Source organism: Apodemus sylvaticus, chromosome 6 (genome assembly GCF_947179515.1).
Source record: "Apodemus sylvaticus chromosome 6, mApoSyl1.1, whole genome shotgun sequence".
Lineage (NCBI taxonomy): Eukaryota > Metazoa > Chordata > Mammalia > Rodentia > Muridae > Apodemus > Apodemus sylvaticus.
The window spans coordinates 14,932,788-14,952,552 of NC_067477.1; the positions used below are offsets into that span (position 1 = coordinate 14,932,788).

General features: G+C 51.9%; 1 protein-coding gene across 7 annotated transcripts in view; it reads left to right on the plus strand.

Moving 5' to 3' along the window:
• Bcl11b (BCL11 transcription factor B) overlaps positions 1–19,765 on the plus strand; it is a 92,944-nt gene that overhangs the window by 23,199 nt on the left and 49,980 nt on the right. For 3 of the 7 annotated variants that reach the window (XM_052185114.1, XM_052185115.1, XM_052185117.1), the window contains exon 3: positions 15,185–15,400. The exons of 3 other annotated variants lie outside the window; for them this stretch is intronic. In XM_052185114.1, the coding sequence (XP_052041074.1) occupies positions 15,185–15,400 (216 nt within the window). The remainder of the gene's footprint in view (positions 1–15,184; positions 15,401–19,765) is intronic. One more of the 7 variants, XM_052185116.1, reaches the window with a different exon arrangement.

Consider the following 19,765-nt stretch of genomic DNA (forward strand, 5'->3'; position numbering starts at 1 on the left):
CTCCCCCACCCGGCCTCTGGTCCTCCCCTAGACCCCAGAGAGAAGGGACGGGGACTATGCTCCTCGTCCTGGTCCACGTGGTGTACACCTTAAGACTCTGCCTTCTTGGAGGGTACTCGGAGGTTTGGGTCCACTGACAGCAGGAGAACACAATGGCCTCCCTTGGAGCCTGCCGCCCTGTGCTCTGTCCCGGCACAAGGCGCCATGTGCACCCCGACACCTTGCAGACTGCACCCGAGCCTCCCCGGCTGCGGGTGACCGTCCCCGAGCCCGGCCCGGTCTGCTGGGGTCCAACGCCGCGCAGCTTTCTTTCGGGCCTCGGGACTCTCCAGGTCCTCCTCCGGCCATTCCTGCCCGCCCTCCCCCGCCGTGCACGTTGATTGCGCCCTGGGCGGGAGGCGAGTGGGGCCGGGGCCATGCATAATTCCCGGGCTTAATGGAGCAGCTGCCCGCGCGGGGCGGGTGCAGGCGCAGCTGACCCTGCAGTCGTCTGGCCTCGCGGGGCAGGCGAACTCCTTTCTTCCTCGTCCGCTTCGACCTGGGCCGTAGGAAGGGGTGGGGGCTGGGCCAGCCGAAAGGCCACTCCTGGGGGGGTGGGGAGGGCCCGTCCTTCCACTTTCCATTCTTTGCAACTTTTGCTTGGGGGTGGGAGGGAGCATCGAGTCTTAGCCACTCGGACCCGCTCCTGCTGGAGTTGCAGTGCGGGTTTCCGCAGAGCGCGCCGAAGTCCCAGACTTTTTTTTTTTTACCCCCTTCTTCTTTTATGTGCCCCTTCCTCCGCCCCCACCTCCACCCCGGCACCTTGGCGGCCCCAAGTCCAGCCACAGGCCATCAAGCACGCCGCTGGCTCCACGCCAGCCCCCTTCCCGGGCTGCAGGAGAAGGATGGAGGCGGGGACCCAAGGTCAAGGGCGGGAAGGCCGCCCGCCTTGCGGGCCCTTTGTGCACAGGCCGCCCCTCCCCCACCGCCCCTCCCCTCTCTGCCCACCGTGCCTGCGCCAAGTCGAGTGACCCCCGGGCCAGGGGGACTTGTATTTCAGAAGCTGCTGGAAGCTGCCAGTGGCCCCTTCCCCGAAGCCGCCACCGCGAGGGGCAGACCTATCAGCCCTTGTGACTTTTGTCCTGGCTCCAGGGGCCACTCAGTGATGCCCCCGCCCTCCTCACTTCTGCAGATATCGCTCAGATGGGATCTTAAGCTCACCTTGGCCTAAGGATCCAGGTGAGACCGGAAGGCAGCGGCCCCAGTTCCCTCCTGCAAACTTGAGCCCCTGCAGAGCAGGCAGAGCTTACCCCATAGTGGGGGAGCAGCACCTGTGCCCCATAGTGGGGGAGCAGCACCTGCTGTTTCAGAGGAGGAATCTTGGGGCTGTGATTTTGAAACACTTTGGGACAAAAGTTTTCTCAATGGTGCGGGAATGGAACCCGCCACTGGGGTCGGGCGTGAAGCGTGGAATTACTGGGAAGGAGTCAGCCCCCTCCTCAGCCTTTGCCACTTCTCTTAACAGACCATAAGAGAGGATCTGTATGCAAATGTCCCCTTGCTGGAATTCCAGTCCTGTATCTTAAAAATTGGCCTCATGGTTGACGCTCTCCAAGGGCTGGAAAAACAGTGGTGACGTATTCCTCCGGAGCTGGTAATCAAAAAACGTGTGTTGTTTGCCCCTGGATTTGCCTTACCTGAGACATCTTTTGCAACATTGGATTGGGCCCAATTCTCTATTCTCTATTATTCAGAAATACCCGCTGGACTGAATCGATACATTGGAACAGAAGGTAGACAAGGTGGTTTAAAAATGTGTGTCCCTGTGTACTTAAGGTTTGGGCCTGCTGGTAGGCTGAGTCTTCTGCCCTCTCTGGGTCCTGTGTCAACAACGCCTTCCTAACATTTTGAGAGAAAGTTGATCTTCAAAAGGAAGGGGAAAAAAAGAAAAACTAACAAAAAACCAAAACGCACAGGTCTAGCTAATCCAAACTTCAGCAACTGGCCTTCCTGGTGAAGTCTGAAGGTACTTGTCAATTTATTTGTTGAAAAGCCTTGGGGAGCAGTAAGTCGTTCCCTGGAACGGAAACCCGCCAGTCCTGGACAGGAAGGGTTTCTCCCTGCCTGGACTTGCTCCTGGATTTCTCAGACGTCCATTTATGACAGTTCCAACAAGACAGAAACTGCCTTTGGATATCTGTGAATACGGCTAAAGATCACAACCCTGCCTTCAGGATGGGCTGGGAGGGAAAGGCCAGTTCTGCGTCTGATTAATATTCATATGCCTGGGTTCCTTTACAGAATGAAAGATGAAACACCGTGTGTGTGTGTGTGTGTGTGTGTGTGTGTGTGTGAGAGAGAGAGAGAGAGAGAGAGAGTTTGTGTGTGTGTGTGTTTGTGAGTGTGTGAGTTTGTGTGTGTGTGTGTGTGAGAGAGTTTGTGTGTTGGTGTGAGTGTGTGTGTACACATCCCAGCTCTTTCAGTCAAGGGAGATGAACATCCAGTTGTCTTTGGAGGCTAGCTAGGTGTGTGAGAGGAAGGCTCACCGTTCATGCTTAATGGCCACCGCCCCAAGGAGAAGGCCAGCTTACCACTAGTGCTTTCCTGACTTTGACAATTCAAAAGTAATTTTAAAAATTACACATCATTCTCACCTCGATTTGATTTAAGGCATAAGACTTCCTCTAGGGCCGGACGCCGCCCCCTCCCGCCCCACTCCCCCGCCCCAGGTGCCATCCTTTGGGGTAAGGGGTAAGAGTGCATAGATCCTTCATGCCTCGGCGCCAGTGTTGGGGTGACAGAGTGCTGCTGCCTGGCTCTGTGGTTCTGAGCCCTGAGCCGTGTCCTCGGGGCACAGGTGGCTTTGCTTGGCTTTGTTCCGGAGTCCTGTGTGGGAGGTGTGCGTAGAAACGGAGCCCTCCGTCAGTCAGCGGCATCTCCTGGCAGTTCAGCCCCTGGGGTCCCTCGCTGAGGCTGCGATGGAAGCCTGCAGCGCCCCGGTCCAGCATCCTCCCGTTCACCGCTTCGAGAAACGTGTTCTCGTAGCATTTCCTACCACGCCGCATCCCCTGACGGTAGCGCTTAGGCGTTTGATCAATATTTGTTGCCTTCGGAGCATCAGGTGCCATCTCAGGGCAAGGCGCTGGGCCCTTGACACACAGCCCAGCCTATCTCTCCTGCAACGGTCCAGGGCCAGCCAGTCGCTCAGCTGGTGCCCGTATCTGTAGAATGGGGATGCGTCTTTTTCGCTAACCAGTCTCCATCTATATAGGAGCAGGAGCCAGTGGAGCGAAGCTGCGGCTGATTTCATAGACATCATACCAGCGAGAATGTTATTGTTTGGGCCCTGGGGGCGGGGTGACTAATTTGCAAAGAGGAAAGGAATCCAACAGCTGCTTGTATAGGGTGTTGTTTTTAATGCAAAGAGGAAGCATTTGGGGGCTTCGGGGAGAGGCTTACCGCGGCATACCACGAGGAGACGCCCCTCCCCCACCTCCATTCACTTCAGAGGCTCTTCTCTGCAGACCTCCTCCCCCCCTCCCGCCCCACCTCCAGCTCCTTATTTTTGGGGAACGTGGTGTGATTCATTCATTATCTTAATACCTAGTGGTGTTGCTGTTACCCTTGACCTGAACACCCCAGGAAATGTCCTCTCCCTTCCTGATACTAGGTTGTGGCCGTGGAAGGCTAGGGAGTGAGAGTTGGGGGCGAGGGTGTGTGTGTGTGGAGGGGGATGGGATACAGACCCGAGGGAAATGTATACAGCAGGTAGCTCAACTCAGGTGAAAAGGTCCTGGGATCTTGCTTTCCTTTCTCTGAAGCCTCCTCGAAGCTCTCAGAAATTAGCATCTGTACCCACTGAGTATGCAGCTGGTGGCTATGAAATGGCTCCTTCCTCCACTGGGGAGAAGCAGACCGCCAGTGGCCTGCAGGGGGCCAACGTTTTACCTTTTTCTTGTTGTTGCAATTTTTTTTTTAATTTTTTTTTTTTAATTCAAAGAGGCTTGGTTTCTTTTCTCAATGCAAATGCTGGGTGACCTGAATCGAGTTTTAATAATAACCCCTTTCTGGACCCAAAGGCTCCAGGCTAATCCTGCTCTTCAAGGTATACTGACACTGACCTTGCTGTGTATCTGAAGTGTTTGTGAGCTTGAGTTTGGGATGGGATGGGATGGGTATGTGTGCACCCTCAGAGTCTCTGCTCCACCCTCTGAACTGGAGGTGGGTGGGTGGGGATCGCAGATAGGAGAAGTCTAGGTCTGTATCGTAGAGTGGGCTTGTAGCCAGGTGTGTGGCGCATGGGATTGGATACAGACCTGCGTTCCACGCGAGCATGCACGGATGTGCAAGGGAGGTATCGAGGCTCTAGGCTCTCTCTGTGGCTGAATCTGGCGTGGAACCGTCTCCCGACTCCATGGAGCCCCACAGTGTGTGGGAAAGCCAGGGAGCAGCAGAGATCCCAGAAGCCATTGCACATTCTGTTTGCCCGGCCGGCGTTTGCATCTTTTGTTAGTGGCGGTTCCTTAATTAACCCGCAGATTAGGGCTGTCTTCTTTTGACACTACATATATTTTGGGGTATAATGTTCTTGTTCTCCTCAAACTCCAACCGGAACTGCTCAGGAGCCTCCCCAGGGAGCCATGGCCTCTTCTCTCCCTCTTGTCTTCCAGCTTCCCCCTTCCTCTCCCTCCTGCCCACCCTTCCCTTAAACCCAAGTGGGCTTGCAGCTGAGCGGAGGACAGGCGTGTTACACACAGCTAAATAAATCATGTTTACGCTTGGCGTACTTGGTAGTGAAAAAGCTGTTGGCTGTTTCCACTTCCTTATTTCTCAGCATTTGCTTCCTACCTGTTTTTGAGTCCATGCCCAGAAATAGTAGTTTTGTCAAATGAGAGGATAATGCCAGCCAGCCTTTCCTGCTGCCAAAGAAGCTGCTGGATTTTGCAAAAACAGAGTGACGTTTTTTTTTTTTTTTTTTAGTGACACTGATCCTCACCCCCCCCCCCCCCCGAAGAAATTAGGGAGCAGAATAAGGGGTATTTAAAATGCACACGGAGAAGGGGAGGAGAAGGAAAAGCCTCCTAGCCACTTCTACTTGGGGCTTGTAGCAGGCAAGGTTAGAGAAGAAAGGTCCGGGGTTTTGTCGTTTGATTCTCCCAGGGCAGCTCGCACCCGTAGGAGGTGCAGAGGCTGTTCCGAGCCGCGGAGCTGAGACAAGCTCTTTTCAGTCCCAAGACTTCATTTTCTCAGATTTGGAGATACGGTGCAATGATTCTCTCTCTCTCTCTCTCTCTCTCTCTCTCTCTCTCTCTCCCTCCTTCTGTTCAGTTTTGGGTCTGTTTAGTTCCGGAGGCTTCCAGAATGCTACTCGCTGCATTCTTTCTTCGAGGTGCCAGTTAGGAACGTCACCCTGGGCCGTGATGGGGAGCCTGTCAGCACCCGACAGACGTCAGTGGTTCCGTATAGCACGAGCTCTACGCAGGTCTCCTGCCTCTGCCTTTAGCCAGTGATGCTGTTTTGGGGGCCATGTGAGAAAGTCACTTTTGTGATGGGTCCTGTCTGCCAGGCAGAGGGCTTCCTGGGTTAGTGCAGGCTTGTGGATTAAAAAAAAAAAAAGTAAAGAAACGATTTCAAAAACAAGAAAGTGGCAGATAAACACTCCACTCCTGGAGGAAAGTGTTTTTTTCTGGAAGATTCCTGCAGGAATTCTGTCTGTGGGTCAGGCACACCATCTCTGCAGTAAAGATGGCCAGGAAAAAATATTAGAATAAAATCAAAGTAGGTATGCTGTGCTCTTCCACAATTTCTAATGGAAATATTTTGTAGTAAAGATGATATTTCCATTGATATTTACACTGTGCTGCCAGCATCTTTAATTACATTAAATAGTGGTATATGCCCCAGTTGAATGTAACCTCTGGCGCTTCCGCTGCTGTGGGCTCACTAGATTCATTCCTGAGCATCAATGTTGCCAGGGTTAACGTGATAACCACATTAGATTAATCCCACGAAGTGTTAATTTTTACATATTTGGTTGCGCACACACCCCACATGACCTCTGGTGTGTTAGAAGATGAAAATGAATTTCACGCCAAAAAAAAAAAAAATTAAAAAGTGGTTGTCAGACTGCTTGGTTCCCCTTTAAAAGGAAATGGGTGATTTTTATTTTTCATTTAAAATTTTTTTAATTTATCTATTTTATTGACATCAAATGCTATTAGGCTGAAAAGCAGGCTCACAATATATGTATTAAATACCATTCGTGTACAGAAAACTGAGGTAAAGAGACGACTTGGTTGAAAGTAATTACAGGCCTGCTCTGTTCCTTAGTCAGTGACATTTCAGACCGAGCTTGGAAACATAAAGAGACAGAAAGAGCCTGCCCTTACGGGAGGCAAAACATCCAACCCACCTTCTGTGTCCATTCGAAAGACGCAAGAGGGATGACAGGGTGGAAGTCAGCTAAGTCTAGAGGAGAGCTGGATTTTAAAAAACATTATAATAGAGATCAATTGCTCATAACTGACTCACGCAATACAAACAGCGTGCCGATGAGGGCTAGCCGGGAACCTCTTTTTAGAATTGATTTTCCCCCCCCTTGAACTCTCTCTTTACCAAGTTTACTTCTCTTCCATCTGAAACAAGAAACCCTGCCTACCCAGAGGCTGGGTGATCACATCTGTCTTGGTGGAGTTTCAGGGTTTGGTCTGTCGGAGGGTCGGCTGTGCTGACTTGCCTTACCTGGGGGGCAGCGCCACGTGTGTGTACCTTCAGCGTGCGCTGTGCTCCTCGGACTCCGGGAGCTCTGCCTTAAACCCTCACTGCTCCTTTCCTGCCCTTCTGTTCCTTTTTATCGGCCTGCGCTATTTTCTTTCCTAATTTGTTTAAAACTCCCAGGATCCTCTCTTCTTGTTCTGTGTTTTCCCCAAGCAGGAGCTAAGGTTGGGGCTTCTGGCACCTTCTAAACATAACAGTGTCCTGAACTCTGCAGCTTCCAAACCTATTTTGTGCGGGGTCAGACTTTTGAAGAGAGACAAGGTCATTGTTTTTGGGTTACTGGTGTCAGGCCCAGTGGATGCTGTCTGGGAGCGTAAAGGAGTTCTTTGCTTAAAACTCCCAGGAGGCCCCAGATCTGACAATTCATTTCCTGGGTTATTGCCCTCTGGTCACGTGACTTGTTTTCATTATGGATTCCCTCCCAACTCCACCCCCTGAGCTGTAAAGGAAAGGAAACCGGGGGATGTGTAAGGGGCACGCGAGCTTGTCCTTGGTGTCGCTTGTCGTTGGGTCTGGTCCTAAGTTTTATTTGTGAAAGGACTGAAGGGTCCTGACCTGTAAGTCTCAGGATCATTTTCTTCTTGGAATGCAAACAATGTACTTAGCTGTTGACTTCCACTTTGAGACAATATCTTCATGGGCTCTGAGCCCGTGCACACATTCGGTAAACTGTTTGTTCTGGAGGCAAAACCAAGATGAAGTTTCTGAAGTACTTGACTGATGGAGGGCCGAATCTGATAAGGGCTGATGCAGTCACCCAGCTTTTGGCTAAAAGGCCTAACGTGGGAAACAGGGGCTTCCTTGGCTAGGTCTTGGCTATTTTATAGGTAAGATTAGAGACTCTTGTTGGGTCCCAGCTCTGCCCTGGCCCCTGTAGACTCCAGGAGGATGCCTTAGGCCTGTCCACGTTTCTGACACAGATATATGTGTATGCTCCTGGTGCATGCTGGCGTCTCTAGCGTCTCTCTCTTCCTCACAGACGTGCTCACCCATGTTTCTCTAACAAGTTGAACACATGACCTCCCCCCCCCTCCGGGGTCCCTAGGCCATGTCGTCCCCAGAATCCTGGACCCTGGTTTGGTGGGGTGTGCCTGCCAAGATCACAGTTGATGACCGCTATTTACTGTTCTGCCTGCAGCTGCCTGAAACCACCCGGCTGCCTCAGGCTTTAGCAGCAGGGGAATGTGACTGGGTTCTGAGCCCTCCAGGCTCCCTCAAGAGAAGCAAAAGAGGTTTTGGTTTCCAGTTTCCTCAGCAGGTGCCCATCTCAGGACTGGAACACTGAGGCTCAAAGGATCAACAGCCTGGCTACCCTACCTCACCCTGGGTAGATCAGGAGATGCTTCAGGGCTATCTGACACCTTCGTGACCTGTGATCACTATCCTTCTGCTCTGCCCCTGGAGCCTTTGGAAGTGATTGGAAGATTCTGGAATAGGTGGTGTAGCCTCAGCTGTCTTCAGCTTTGGGGTACAGAAAGGGGATCTGCTTGCTCCAGGGGATTTCAGCAGCTCCTTATCTTGAGGTAGTTAGGATTGGCAGCCATCAAAAGGTACAAAGGCTCCTGGATCTTGGGAAGTGATGCCACTGTGGGCCAGCTTTGATGGCTAGATGCGGCCGCCCGAGGGGATGGTCTTTTTTCCAACACTGGCAGGAGGCAGGACTCAGGTTTTGGTGTGCCCTTGTCGGAGGGCACGACCCTTTCTTTGCACCTCTGAACCCCTCCCTGGAATGCCTGGCAGGGAGTTAAAACTGTGCTGGTCTTAGGCAGTTACAGGATGCCAGATGAGGGAGGAGCTTGGGGGAGGGCGGCCGGCTCAGGATCCAAAAAAGATTGCTGCTTGGGCCTTTTCAAGCCGGCTGCAGGAAAGGTGTCCAGCTGTGCGCATGGGGCTGTGCATGGTGTCCCTGGGTGGTCAGTTCAGGAAGAGGCAGGAAGAGTAGTCTGTGCTTCTGTCCTGTGCAGTTGCCTGTGGTCCTTCAGGCTGTGACTGGACAGTTTCCTCCCTGCCAGCGACACCCACTGAGGCCTTCTCTGAGTCCAGTCATAAGCAGCGGATAATGGGGAAATAAGACAAACCCTTTCATCTGCATCCAACATTCGGTCACCCCCAGCCACCTGTAAGGCCACGGACCCTTGAGCAGGCAGTCCAGAGAAAGGGCATTTATGTCTCCCATGAGATCTGGGAGGAACTCTAAACACATCTGGGAGACCCCAATTTCGCCTCGTGGCTAAGGACTCGGGCACCCCACATTCCGGTCAGCCAGGGACTGGAGATTTGTGAGGGCCATCGCAAGCTGAGACAAGAGGGGGCATCCTGCTCAGACCGAGGAAGATCTAGAAGTGAGGGGTGGGAGCTGGGGAGCCCTCAGCCTTTTTACAGAGTTTCTAGGTTGGGCAGCTGCTGTGGGGCCTTGAGCCCAGCCAGCCTTCCCCTGACTTGCTTTCTGGCTCTGCCTTGGAGGCCTGGCCTGGCTTCTGGGTTTTCATGGCAATAGATAACGTTTATTAGAGCCGTAGAGCATCTCTGCTGCTTCGTTTTTTGTCACTGCTGCTTATTTCTTACAAATGAAAGAACAAAAGAATGCACTTGTTGAGTTTTGCTCCCCAGGCCTGGGTCGTTTTGACAGTGAGTGGCAGAGGGGCTTTCTTAGGATCATTTCTGTTCCTCCTGTCTCAGCTACTGACCCCCCTCCCCCCTCCCCCTCCCTCCCCCCCCCCCCAAGCAGAGTGGGTGAGAGGCTAGTGATGGCAGGCCCAGACCTTGTCTGGGGAGTCACCCAGGCCTGTCTCCATTAAGGTGGCACCCCACCCCTTCGAAATAGGAAATTGCCAAAATGGATGTCATTGGCTGCTAATTAGGTGAATTTTAAGTGCAGGATCATTTTACCAGCTAATACCGTTATTATGTGCTTCCTTGTGAGCCTGTGGTGCAGCCCTTACAGCGTGAGCTCAGCCCCAGCAGACGTCTTTCAAGGTTGGTCATGGAGGTTCTGCGTGGCCTCTGGCTTTCTCTGTTCCTACTTTCTGTGGTTTACACCAGGGCCAGTGAGAGCAGACCCTGAGATGCCCAGGCTGTAGGCACCACGCGCTCCTCCTCTCCACGTGGCCTCTGGACTAGCCCAGTAGCTGTGTGTTATGGCTGGTTCCTATCTATGTGCTACCACCACGGGGCGTCATGCTCTGAGCAGGCTCTGGCTTCTCAAGTCTAATCTGCCCTCACCTCCATCTTCTTGCTCTCTCTACCAAACCGGAAAAAGAATCTTAATTTCCTGTCGAGCTGGGAGGAGGCGGGCTACAGTCAGGATAATGATTCTTAAATATGAGCAATGCGTCTGGTTACATGTTATTTTTCCTCTACCCTCTTAATACACAGCATTTTTTTTTTATCATCCTTAAGACAAAGTAGCTGGCAAAATATTTAAGTGATCAGAAACAAATGTTTTTATTTGCCTGCGTGAGAATTGGGTTATCTGCCTATCTTGTTTACGAAATCCGGGGCTGCCTCCCCGCACAGTATGGTCGCCTCTCGAATCTTCCCCGGCTCCCATTTCCATATTTCTGCGTGCTTGTTCTTTGTTAATCACTTGGCAAGCGCTTATTTGAATATTAAAAATTTCTTTAATCATCAAACGCAGGAGCACAGTCTCATGAATATTCATATTCTCCCCCCTCCTCAGACTGGATTCTAGTTCATTACCCCGCAGTAAAAGCCAAACAGCCATCAATCGCTCTCATTACTGGCTCTGGCGTTTTGATTGGCTGCCTGCTGCCCATAGACCTTTTTTTTTTTTTTTTTTTTAAAATTTCCCTTCTCCTATGAGCTGTCTTATACCTGCCAACAACTTAAAAAAAAAAAAAATCAACAATGCAAGAATAAATTTCTCTGGTTGAAAACAACATAGCAAACTTGTCAAACAGCCCTTGTAGCTTGCTGGGCCCTCTCGGGACACCGGAACCACAAATCTCCCTCCTCAGTCATTCTGGTCCACCCTAGTCCCATCAAAAAAAAAAGCAAAAACAAAAACAAAAACCAAAAAACCAAAACCAAACCAAAACAACCCAAAAACAAGGAGAAAGAGGGATAGGGAAGACATAGAATTAAATAAATAAATAAAAAAAGAGAAACTTGAGCTCAGAGAGATGAATATTTGTCAAGAGAGTTGACGTAAGTTTCATTTGCATAATGACTTTGTACTTCTGCATTAATAAAATTTGCATATGAAGCCATGTTAATTACTCCTGATCATGCTTTTTGCATTCATGCATAGTAATTTTCTCCGACTTGTGAGAATTAATGTCTTGGCACGAGGGGGGGAAGGGGCGCGGGGACTGTCAGGTTCCCTCGCCAGAGTCCCTCGCTCGCGCGCGCGCCGGCGTGGCTGTCTGTCTCCTTCTTTGATCTCTGACTCATTTCTGCGCTATCAGTAGGAGTTCTCGCCTTAAAAAAAATGTATCCGTTGAAAGGCACCAGTAGGGAGAAAAATAGACTTCTGTACGGTATGTGCCAGGCCACCTCTTGGGGTAGGAACATGGCATCTGCCACCTCCCGCTTGCCGTGTGGTAGCCCCGAGGATGCTGCATCCAGAAGGCTGCACCGGGAAGGCTTGGTTCCCTCAACCGGGGCTGGGCTGGGCGGTTCCAGGCAGTTTTTGTGTCTACTTGCTCCTGGTGGCGGGCGTGTTGCTGCGTAGTGCGCATGTGCAGGGCATGGAGCCCAGCATCTGCAGGGATTGCTTGCAAGGGAGGTGGGCTTCTGGCTCCCCAAGTGCCTCACTGCCAGGAAGGCATCGACAGTGATCTTGTCCTCTGTTTAGACTTTAGTCATCATTCCAGAAGCCGGTTTGGGAGACTTTTTGGATATTCCTTCGTAGGTGGCTTAAATACCAAGGAGTAGGTCTGACCTTGACTTTGAAGCATTGTTTTCACATTTTTTTAAGAGGGGCAATATGTCCCCAACCCCATAGGAATACTTTAAGCTTGCATGGCATAATACAAGTATCAATGTTTTATTTCTTTCGCCCTAATTAGAATGTACTTTTATGATAAAATTGAGGCAGCCAGGGTTTTGTTAAGCTGCCTAGGTACTACAGGAAGCTGAGATAGCACCTGCATCCCTCTCCACATACATACTTTGGTACATATGGCTCTGTTTGGACTGGCTAAGACTGCAAAAGAAAGGTGTCTTTTAAAAGAAAGCATACGATTGTACCGCACATGTTCTTACCGTGTCTGCGTGTGCAGTGGCTTGCGGCACACAAGGAGGCTCAGGACAGTTTTGTGGGTTAATTCTACCCCTCCACCTTTATTCCGGTGGTGCTGGGGATTAAACCCTGTGTCTTCTGTTCATTAGTTTGGAATTCTGGGGGAACAGAACCCAAGTCCCCATGCACACTAGGAAAGTACTCTAATGCTGACCCCAGAGAGCTTTTTAAAAAAAGTGTCCTGCAGAAGGTGGCTAAGGTCCTTCCCTGCTGGAGCGGGCTTCAAGCTGTGTGGAGGACTGGGGAGGAGAGGACAGGAAGTTCCGGGTCTGGAGATTATAAATTTGTGAATAAGGGTGGTAGTGGCCACATTTACTAGGTGGCTGGCTCTGGCTGCATCGTGCCCTGACAGTCCCTTTAGAAACATGTCGACCGAGACAGCAAAAGTGACCACTTGAGGTCACAGGCTAAGAAATGGCCTAGGAGAACTCGAACCCATTTTAATGTCTCTGTCCCCGTCAGTCTTTCTGTCTTTGTCTCTGTGTCCGTCTCTGCACCCCTCCCCCAGGCTGACATCTTTCTGTGGGTCAGGTGCAGAGTCTGTTAGCAGATCTCAGGAGCTGTCTCTTCTGGATCCAAGGCCGGCCAGGCATCCCCTCCAGTGGAAGGCCGAGGCTGGGAAGTGAGCAGGGACGGGTCTAGAGACGAGGTCCTCTCACCTTTGATTTCCTTTTAAATTAAGGTGCACATATTGCGACGCTTTATTTTAATTCGTTCCATTTGTGGCTTTGGATTTATGTACAGTCGTCACTACTGTTTAATTGATCACACCCTCAGAAGACCACATAACCTACTGGTTCTCAGCCTCCCTCCCCCCAGCCCCTGGTAATGACTGCTCAGTCTCCTGATGTTTGGCTGCCCAGAAGCTTACCATGGCATTATAGCATGGTGGCTTCTCATTCAGATTTTGCCAGAGCTGGCTTTCAGATGCCCTCTGTATGCAGAGCTCAGAGATAGGCTGGGTCTAGAGGGGGCTTCAAGTGGGACAGAGCTTGCTCTCAAAGCTCTACAGGGGCCCTGTACCCACCTGCCCTTGGAGCAGGTAGACATTAATGAGGTTATCATACCTGATGAGGGCCTGTGGCCACCTGTCTCGCCAGAGTGTTGCCACCTGGTGTGGGTGTGTGACTTCATCTTGACAGACCCCGGTTCAGCCCCAGGGGCATCCTTCCAGAAGGCTGTGGAGGCACGCAATTTCCTTTTTGATCCTCGGCCATTCTTTCTGTCAGCGTCGACTCTGAGGAGCTCCTGTGGGCATTCTCAGTCAGCCATGCTGTGTGGTGCTGGCTAAGTTACGGCCTTTGGTAGAATCAGAAGCCTTCCGCCTTCACTAACGGGTAGGCTGAGGTCCAGCTTTTCTGTTTTCCTCCACGGGGCCTTTGGATACAGGGCACCCTGGTCACTTTACTCCAGCCAAAGAGGTGGGGACGGAGCAGGGCCAGGCTTTGGAGACACTGCCACGTTCATGTCCCAGAGTGCTTTGCGTCCTCTTGAGTCTCAGTTTCTCCCTGGGGAGTGCAAGGTGGTCCCTCCATGAACTATCTTATAGTTGCTGCAGGTACACCATAATGGCTTTCAAGGAGCCTGAGCTCCCCATGATCTAAAAGGACCACCCCAAGGTCACTAGAGGACTGGTCAAGTACAGTGTCTGATGCAGTGGGCTTTGAGGCAAACACTGGCCTTGCATGGGAGCTAGGTAGGTCTGGCCTCCAGCTGTACTTGCTTGAGGCCCATAGAAAAGTGCAGTATGGCTTTCTGCTTTTGTTTGGGTACTGGGACCTTTCTTGGGCTTAAGGACCATGCCCTTCTGGGACTGCGTGCCAGTGCAGAAACAACCGGTGCCTTGTACGAATCCACCACTGCCTCAGCAGGGTCCAGCGGTGTCAGGGCTGACACAGGCCTCTTGGCTGGACACCACAGTGCCTGAGCTCCAAGCTGGGGCGCTTTGCAAATGCTCTGAGTACCCACATCCTGGATTTACACGAAACTGCTACAGTCTGCTGCTTCCCGCAGTTCTGGCCTCTGTTCCAGTCTGTGCAATGGGTGTCCTATGCTCTTGTGTTCAGGGACATGTTAAGAGACCCAATCAGAGAAGACGGACAGGCTCCCTGCTCTCCGAGGGCTTGCGTGGTTCTGTGGTGGTTCTGGGGTGGGCAGATCCCAGCAGTGCAGATCTGCAGGTGTCAGGAGGTAAAGCTCTGGCCTGCCCTGCAGAGCTGGTGAGGCTTAGCTGCCCTGCATCTTGTTGATGGGTTTTTTTTTTTTTTTTTTTTTTTTTGGTCTCTCTGATGCTTCTCTGCTCAATTATTTACCCAGGGAATTTGGGCTTCTTCACTTGTGGTTTTGGCAAGGGCTTCACACAAATGTTTTGCCCTGGTGGTCTCTTAACCAACGTAAGATAAATGGCCAAATCAAACGCAGGCCTTGCTGGCAGTGGAGGCTCAGTGTGGGACATGGGGTGGGGGTGGCAGAGAGCACTCTCGCCGGCCATGTTCATTGCTGTCACCGGCTGTCTGGGGAGGGAGTGGCAACTCCTAAGTCAGGGCGAAGACATTAAGACGGGCCTGGGCTATGCTAGGTTTTCTTGTGGTATGAGAGGGCGGAGGAGCTCAGGGCATCTTGTGAGGTTCTGGGACTTGGGTGCTGTTTGCCAGGGTCCGGAGAGAAGGCCCAGGCGATCAGCTAGGCAGGAGGCTCTTCAGTGTCCAGACCCTTGGAGGTAGGCCTGAGGTGGCACCGGCCTGTCCAACCCATACCAACATAGTTTCCTGCCTCTTTCAAAGAGGGGTCTCTCATATTTTGAGAGAACATATCCTCAAGTGAAGGCTACTCCAGTTTGTTCTGAAAGACCCTTCTAGGGAATCTTAACTGGGAATGGGGCCCTGACAGGAGGCCTTCTGTGTGCTAACACAGGGCCCCCAAAGGCAGCTCTCCCCCAGAAACGATCTGGCAGCTGCAGCTGTAGCCCCTGCTAATGTCCTCTGTGCACCCCTTCTCGCTCGCCCCTGGACCCCAGTCGCCATCCCCGTAGGGCTGGTGTCCTCGGGGTCGAACCCTCTCCGAGGCTTACTGTAGCCCTGTGACCCGGGCCCCCTCTTGTGCCTCAAGTCCCTTGTTACAGTCCAGGGCCCAACTGACCAGTCTTTTCTATTGTTTTTTCTCCAGGGCCGTGCAGGCCTGCCCAGCTGCCATCGATGGCCCCCATAGCTGTCTCCTCTTCCCACCCTCCCACCTCCGTGATTACTTCACCTCTGCGTGCACTGGGCGTGCTACCACCCTGTTTCCCGCTGCCTTGCTGTGGGGCACGCCCCATCTCGGGCGACGGGACTCAGGGTGAGGGTCAGATGGAGGCTCCCTTTGGATGCCAGTGTGAGTTGTCAGGTAACAGAGCCGCTGCGGTGGGGGAGGTGGGCTCCCGGGATGGCGGGCTGTGCCCCAGGGCCGAGCCGGGGACCCAAGGTGGGTTCCCAGGGGGGATGCACCCCCCCACTCCAAAAGCTTTTCGGGGGGGGGATGGCAGCAGAAGTGCCAAAGATGTCAACTGAACTGTAAGCTATGTTGGTTCCCAGGGGTCAAGAGGCCTTCGCCCCGGTGTATCCCCGCCCCCTCGAATTCTGAGAGTCTCACTCCCAGAATGCACCGCCCAACCTCCAAATTTCATCTCTTTGGGCTGTTTAGCTAAAGTTTAATTGGATAACACTTAACATCTGAAGTTTTCTTCTGCCCCTTGCCTCTGCCGCCCTGCCACCCACCCCAGACAAGGGTAGGAGAGGATTCCTGGGTTGTCTGTGTACAGTGCTGGAGCCGTTCAAAATGCTGAGTTTCTCTTTGGGACAATGTGTTGCCCATTAACTTAGAGGGAAGGAAAAAAAAAGTCGTCTCAAAAAGGAGCCTTCTAAAAAAGCTGTGGCCACGGGTAGCCGTGAAAGATTGTGGGCGTCTGGGTCAGGGGGCTGTGAAGGTCTGTGGCCTCTTGGGTGGACCCCAGACTTGTCCCAGTTACCTTTGCTGTTGTTGGAGGTCCGTGAAACCCCGTTACACAAAGGGCATCCCCAGCCAGGTGGAGACACGGCCTGCATTGCCCCCCTACTCTGAGTCCCCGCAAACATAGACTTCTGTGGCTTAGGGTCCCCACAAGGTCGAGGAGAGAGGGCCCTCCCTGCAGCCTCATGGTGGGGCCTGGTTTGCAACACACTGTGGCTTCGAGAGCCAGGATGCTGACACAGACTCACGTGGCGAGCAGCTGTGGCCTGGTTTTCGTGGCCAGGGCCAGGAGAGGAGAGAGAGGAGAGGGTGGCTGCGGCTCTGGGGTACATTCAGTTTGTCCCTGCTACATTGTTGCCAGGCACGTTGCAGGCTTTCTCTTGACTCAAGCTGTGAAAGGAGAACTATTTTTATTGGGCGAGTCTTGCTTTTCATTGACACTGCCTCAGCGACCTCTCTTATTGGGAGCTTTGGCTTTGTCCAAGACAAATAGCCCCAGCTCCATGTTGAGTCCTCAGGATCTTCCTGCCAGTAGGGCCTTCTGCAGTCCCGGGCCCCATACTCCTGCGGTGACAGGTGGATATGTCTTCGGAGCTCCCATCCAAGACTGGGAGCTCTGGTTCCTTCCTGAACTTAGGTCTTGAGAGTATAAAGCAGAGACCAAAGTCACCCAGGAAGGAGTTGAATCAGCTTACGAGGAAGCTGGCTTCCCTTCCTGGTCAGTCCCCAAGTGACTGAGGCTTCCTGTAGCTTGGAAGATCCTGTTCACCAAGCTTGGGATACTTGCTGGGCTGGGCAGCTGTCCTGTTCTCTGGCTTCCTGTCATGGGTGCACTGCTGTACCCACGGAGCGGGGTTGGGGGGTACACTATCAAAGATAAACTTAAATGTGCATGGTTGGACTCGGTCAAGTTCTGCATGTAGAAACATGATCTCTGTCCCACAAGCCACCAGGGTAAGCTTAGCCTTCTGCTGGCCCTCCGTGTGTGTGTGTGTGTGTGTGTGTGTGTGTGTCAGGGGGAGGCTCCTGGTATCTTGTCAAGTGCTGAGCAGAAGCCTTTCCTGTGCCCATGAGTGGGAGGGGCAAAGACCAGGAAGCCATGGCTGATCCCCTTTGGAGGATTGGGCTGAGGCCTGGGGATTAGTTCATTTAGCCGCATAGGCCCTGCCTAGGCCCAGTGGAGGACAGACAAGGTCTGCAGGGCCTTGACAGCCAGAGGAGTCCGGCATCAGTCTGTCCTCACACCGGCTACTTGCGTTCTTGTAGAGTAGCTGTCTGTCCTGAACAAGGCAATGGTTGTGTGTCAAGGCTTTACTCCCACGTTACAGACACGCCTCAGGGCCTGAGGTCTCACAGCTCAAACCTGCTCACCCCTCACTTCGCTGGCATCTTTAGGCACCTAGTCTGTAGGCCACGTGAGGACACGGGCAGAGTGAGGCATGTGCCCCCGCCCCCACCTTACAGCTCACGGTGTGGACTTTGGGGATCATGTCCCAAGGCTGATGGGAGGAAAGAGAAAACTCAGGGAAGTGGCTCCCTTATGTACCTGGTTCACCTGTAGTGCAGAGGCCCGCATGGAGGTCAGTGCTGAGCTTTCTGCCCATGTGTGATGACTGTCGAGTGGGGGCGGTGAGAAGCTCTGAGGGCCTGAGCCCTGGGACCTCTCTCTTGGAGCCAACTCCTGAGGGACCTGCTGTCTTCCTCTCCCTGTATCCAGTACGGCCATTGTTCTGCCTTGTTAGCGATGCCTGCGTGAGGCTCTACCGCTGTGCTGTGTTTTCTGATAAATTTTGACACATTCAAGTATCCTCTTCCAGTGGGTTTTGTCCCTTTGGTTCTGTTCCTGGCACTGGGCTGTTTGCTGAAGTGTTTTTAGTGCCTGTTTAATTAGTAGCTGCAGAGGAGGCATAAAATCGCCAGGAACCCTCGAGGAAGGAGGGGCCGTAATGACAGAACACTGTGGTACTTACTGCGCTCTGTCCCTCTTCTGATCAGAATGCTTTGAACCCATCTCTTCAAATTAACTCAGGAAGCCTGAGTTTCACACAGGTTAATTGCATGCCCATGAACACACTCTGGGTTATTTATAGAAGGGTGTGATTTCTTAGGAGAGAAAACTATCTAGACATGGCCAGGCCCTTCGCCCATGCTTCCTGCAGATGGTTACAACTGGGAGAAGGGACACAGGAGGGTGGGGTCGGAGGGGGGCATTGCTTATGGATTCCACAGAGATCCTTTGTGGTTTGGAGTCAGGTGCTCCAGACAACTAAAGGGTCTTCCCCTCAGATGTATCAAGGTAGCTGTGTAAGCAAGAGCAGCAGATTGCCCTGCCCTGTGCTATCTAAGGACCAGAGGTCTTGAGCATGTCATTGTCCTGTTATAAGCCTCACCTCCCTTTCCTGACAAAACCCATATGTGTGTATGTATGCATGTACGTGCATGTATGTGTACATATACGTATTCATATATATGTATATACACATGATATACATATATGCACATATACATATGCATGAATGCATATATTCATATGCATATGCATGTCTATCTGTGTACATATACACATACACATACAAATACATACATATACATATACACACACATACATAACATATGAATGTGATATTACAAAGTAAGGCTCTGCGAGTGTATCTGTGGACTAGAACAGGTTGGGGTGTTGTGGGTCTGGGCCTGGCTCGGGTCCCCAGTCCCCATCCTGTCCTCAACCTTCCCTGCTTTGAGACATCATGAGCAAAAAGTGGCCTTCAGAATATATCAGACTGCCTTCGTGAATGAAGTATGTAGCTAGGTGTGTGGTCCTTGCCCAAGTCACCCATTCCTCGTCCTTTTTCTCCCTCCGTTCTCTCATCTGTGAAATGGACGGACGGATCAAGCAAGCTCTACGGTTGTCTGGAGGATTTTTGCATGAGGTCATTTAGGGCAGACATTCAGAATAATGCTCTGAGTGTAACGAGCCCGCAGACGTTATGATTCATACGCAAGCAGCAGGGGTTTCGCAATCTGATGGCGTTTCGGACCTGGCCCTGGGTGGGAGCTTCCCTTAAACCGCATCCCCGGTTTCCACGCTCAGAGGCGGTTAGCCTCTTGGCTGGCTCCCTCGTGCAGGAGCCTTCGGAGGTGGAGCAGGAACCGAGAGCCTTCATTGCATATTTAGAAGCTGTAAATGGGCATCAGGCTCAGTGATTAATGCATGTGCTTGGCGAGGCTCAAGGTCTCACGCAAGAACACACAGCATCCAGGCTCGGGGAAGTGGAAGTGTTTGGATTTAATAGAGGGAGTCACTTGCAGTCATTAGTATATGCTGGAATCACAGGGCAATCTTGTAAAGTTAAATTCAATTTACTTTTCTACTGAAATTGTGCTTGCTGTGTTATTTAACTAGTCTGGGGTTTCTTGGCATGGGTTAAAGGGACAATAAAGATAAAAGAATACCTGTAAGTAAATAATAGGGTTTAACGGGAGAATCTATCGTCTTCCCCTCCTTCAGTTATATCCCGGTGTTTGCTCTGTGTTGATTTTTTTCTTTATACCCAGAACCATCCAATGGGATGCCTCCGATCAGACCACCCTGGCTGTGGAGACTTGATGCAATTAATACAGTCTGTCTGGAAAGTGGTCTTATTTCTGGAAGTTTTATGTTAATGATATGGTCCGCACGCTGCACATTTCATTCCAGAATGAGGAGTGAGCTGGAGTTTCTTTCTGCACTGGGTTTGATTAGCAGCAGAGCTCCCTGGGCAG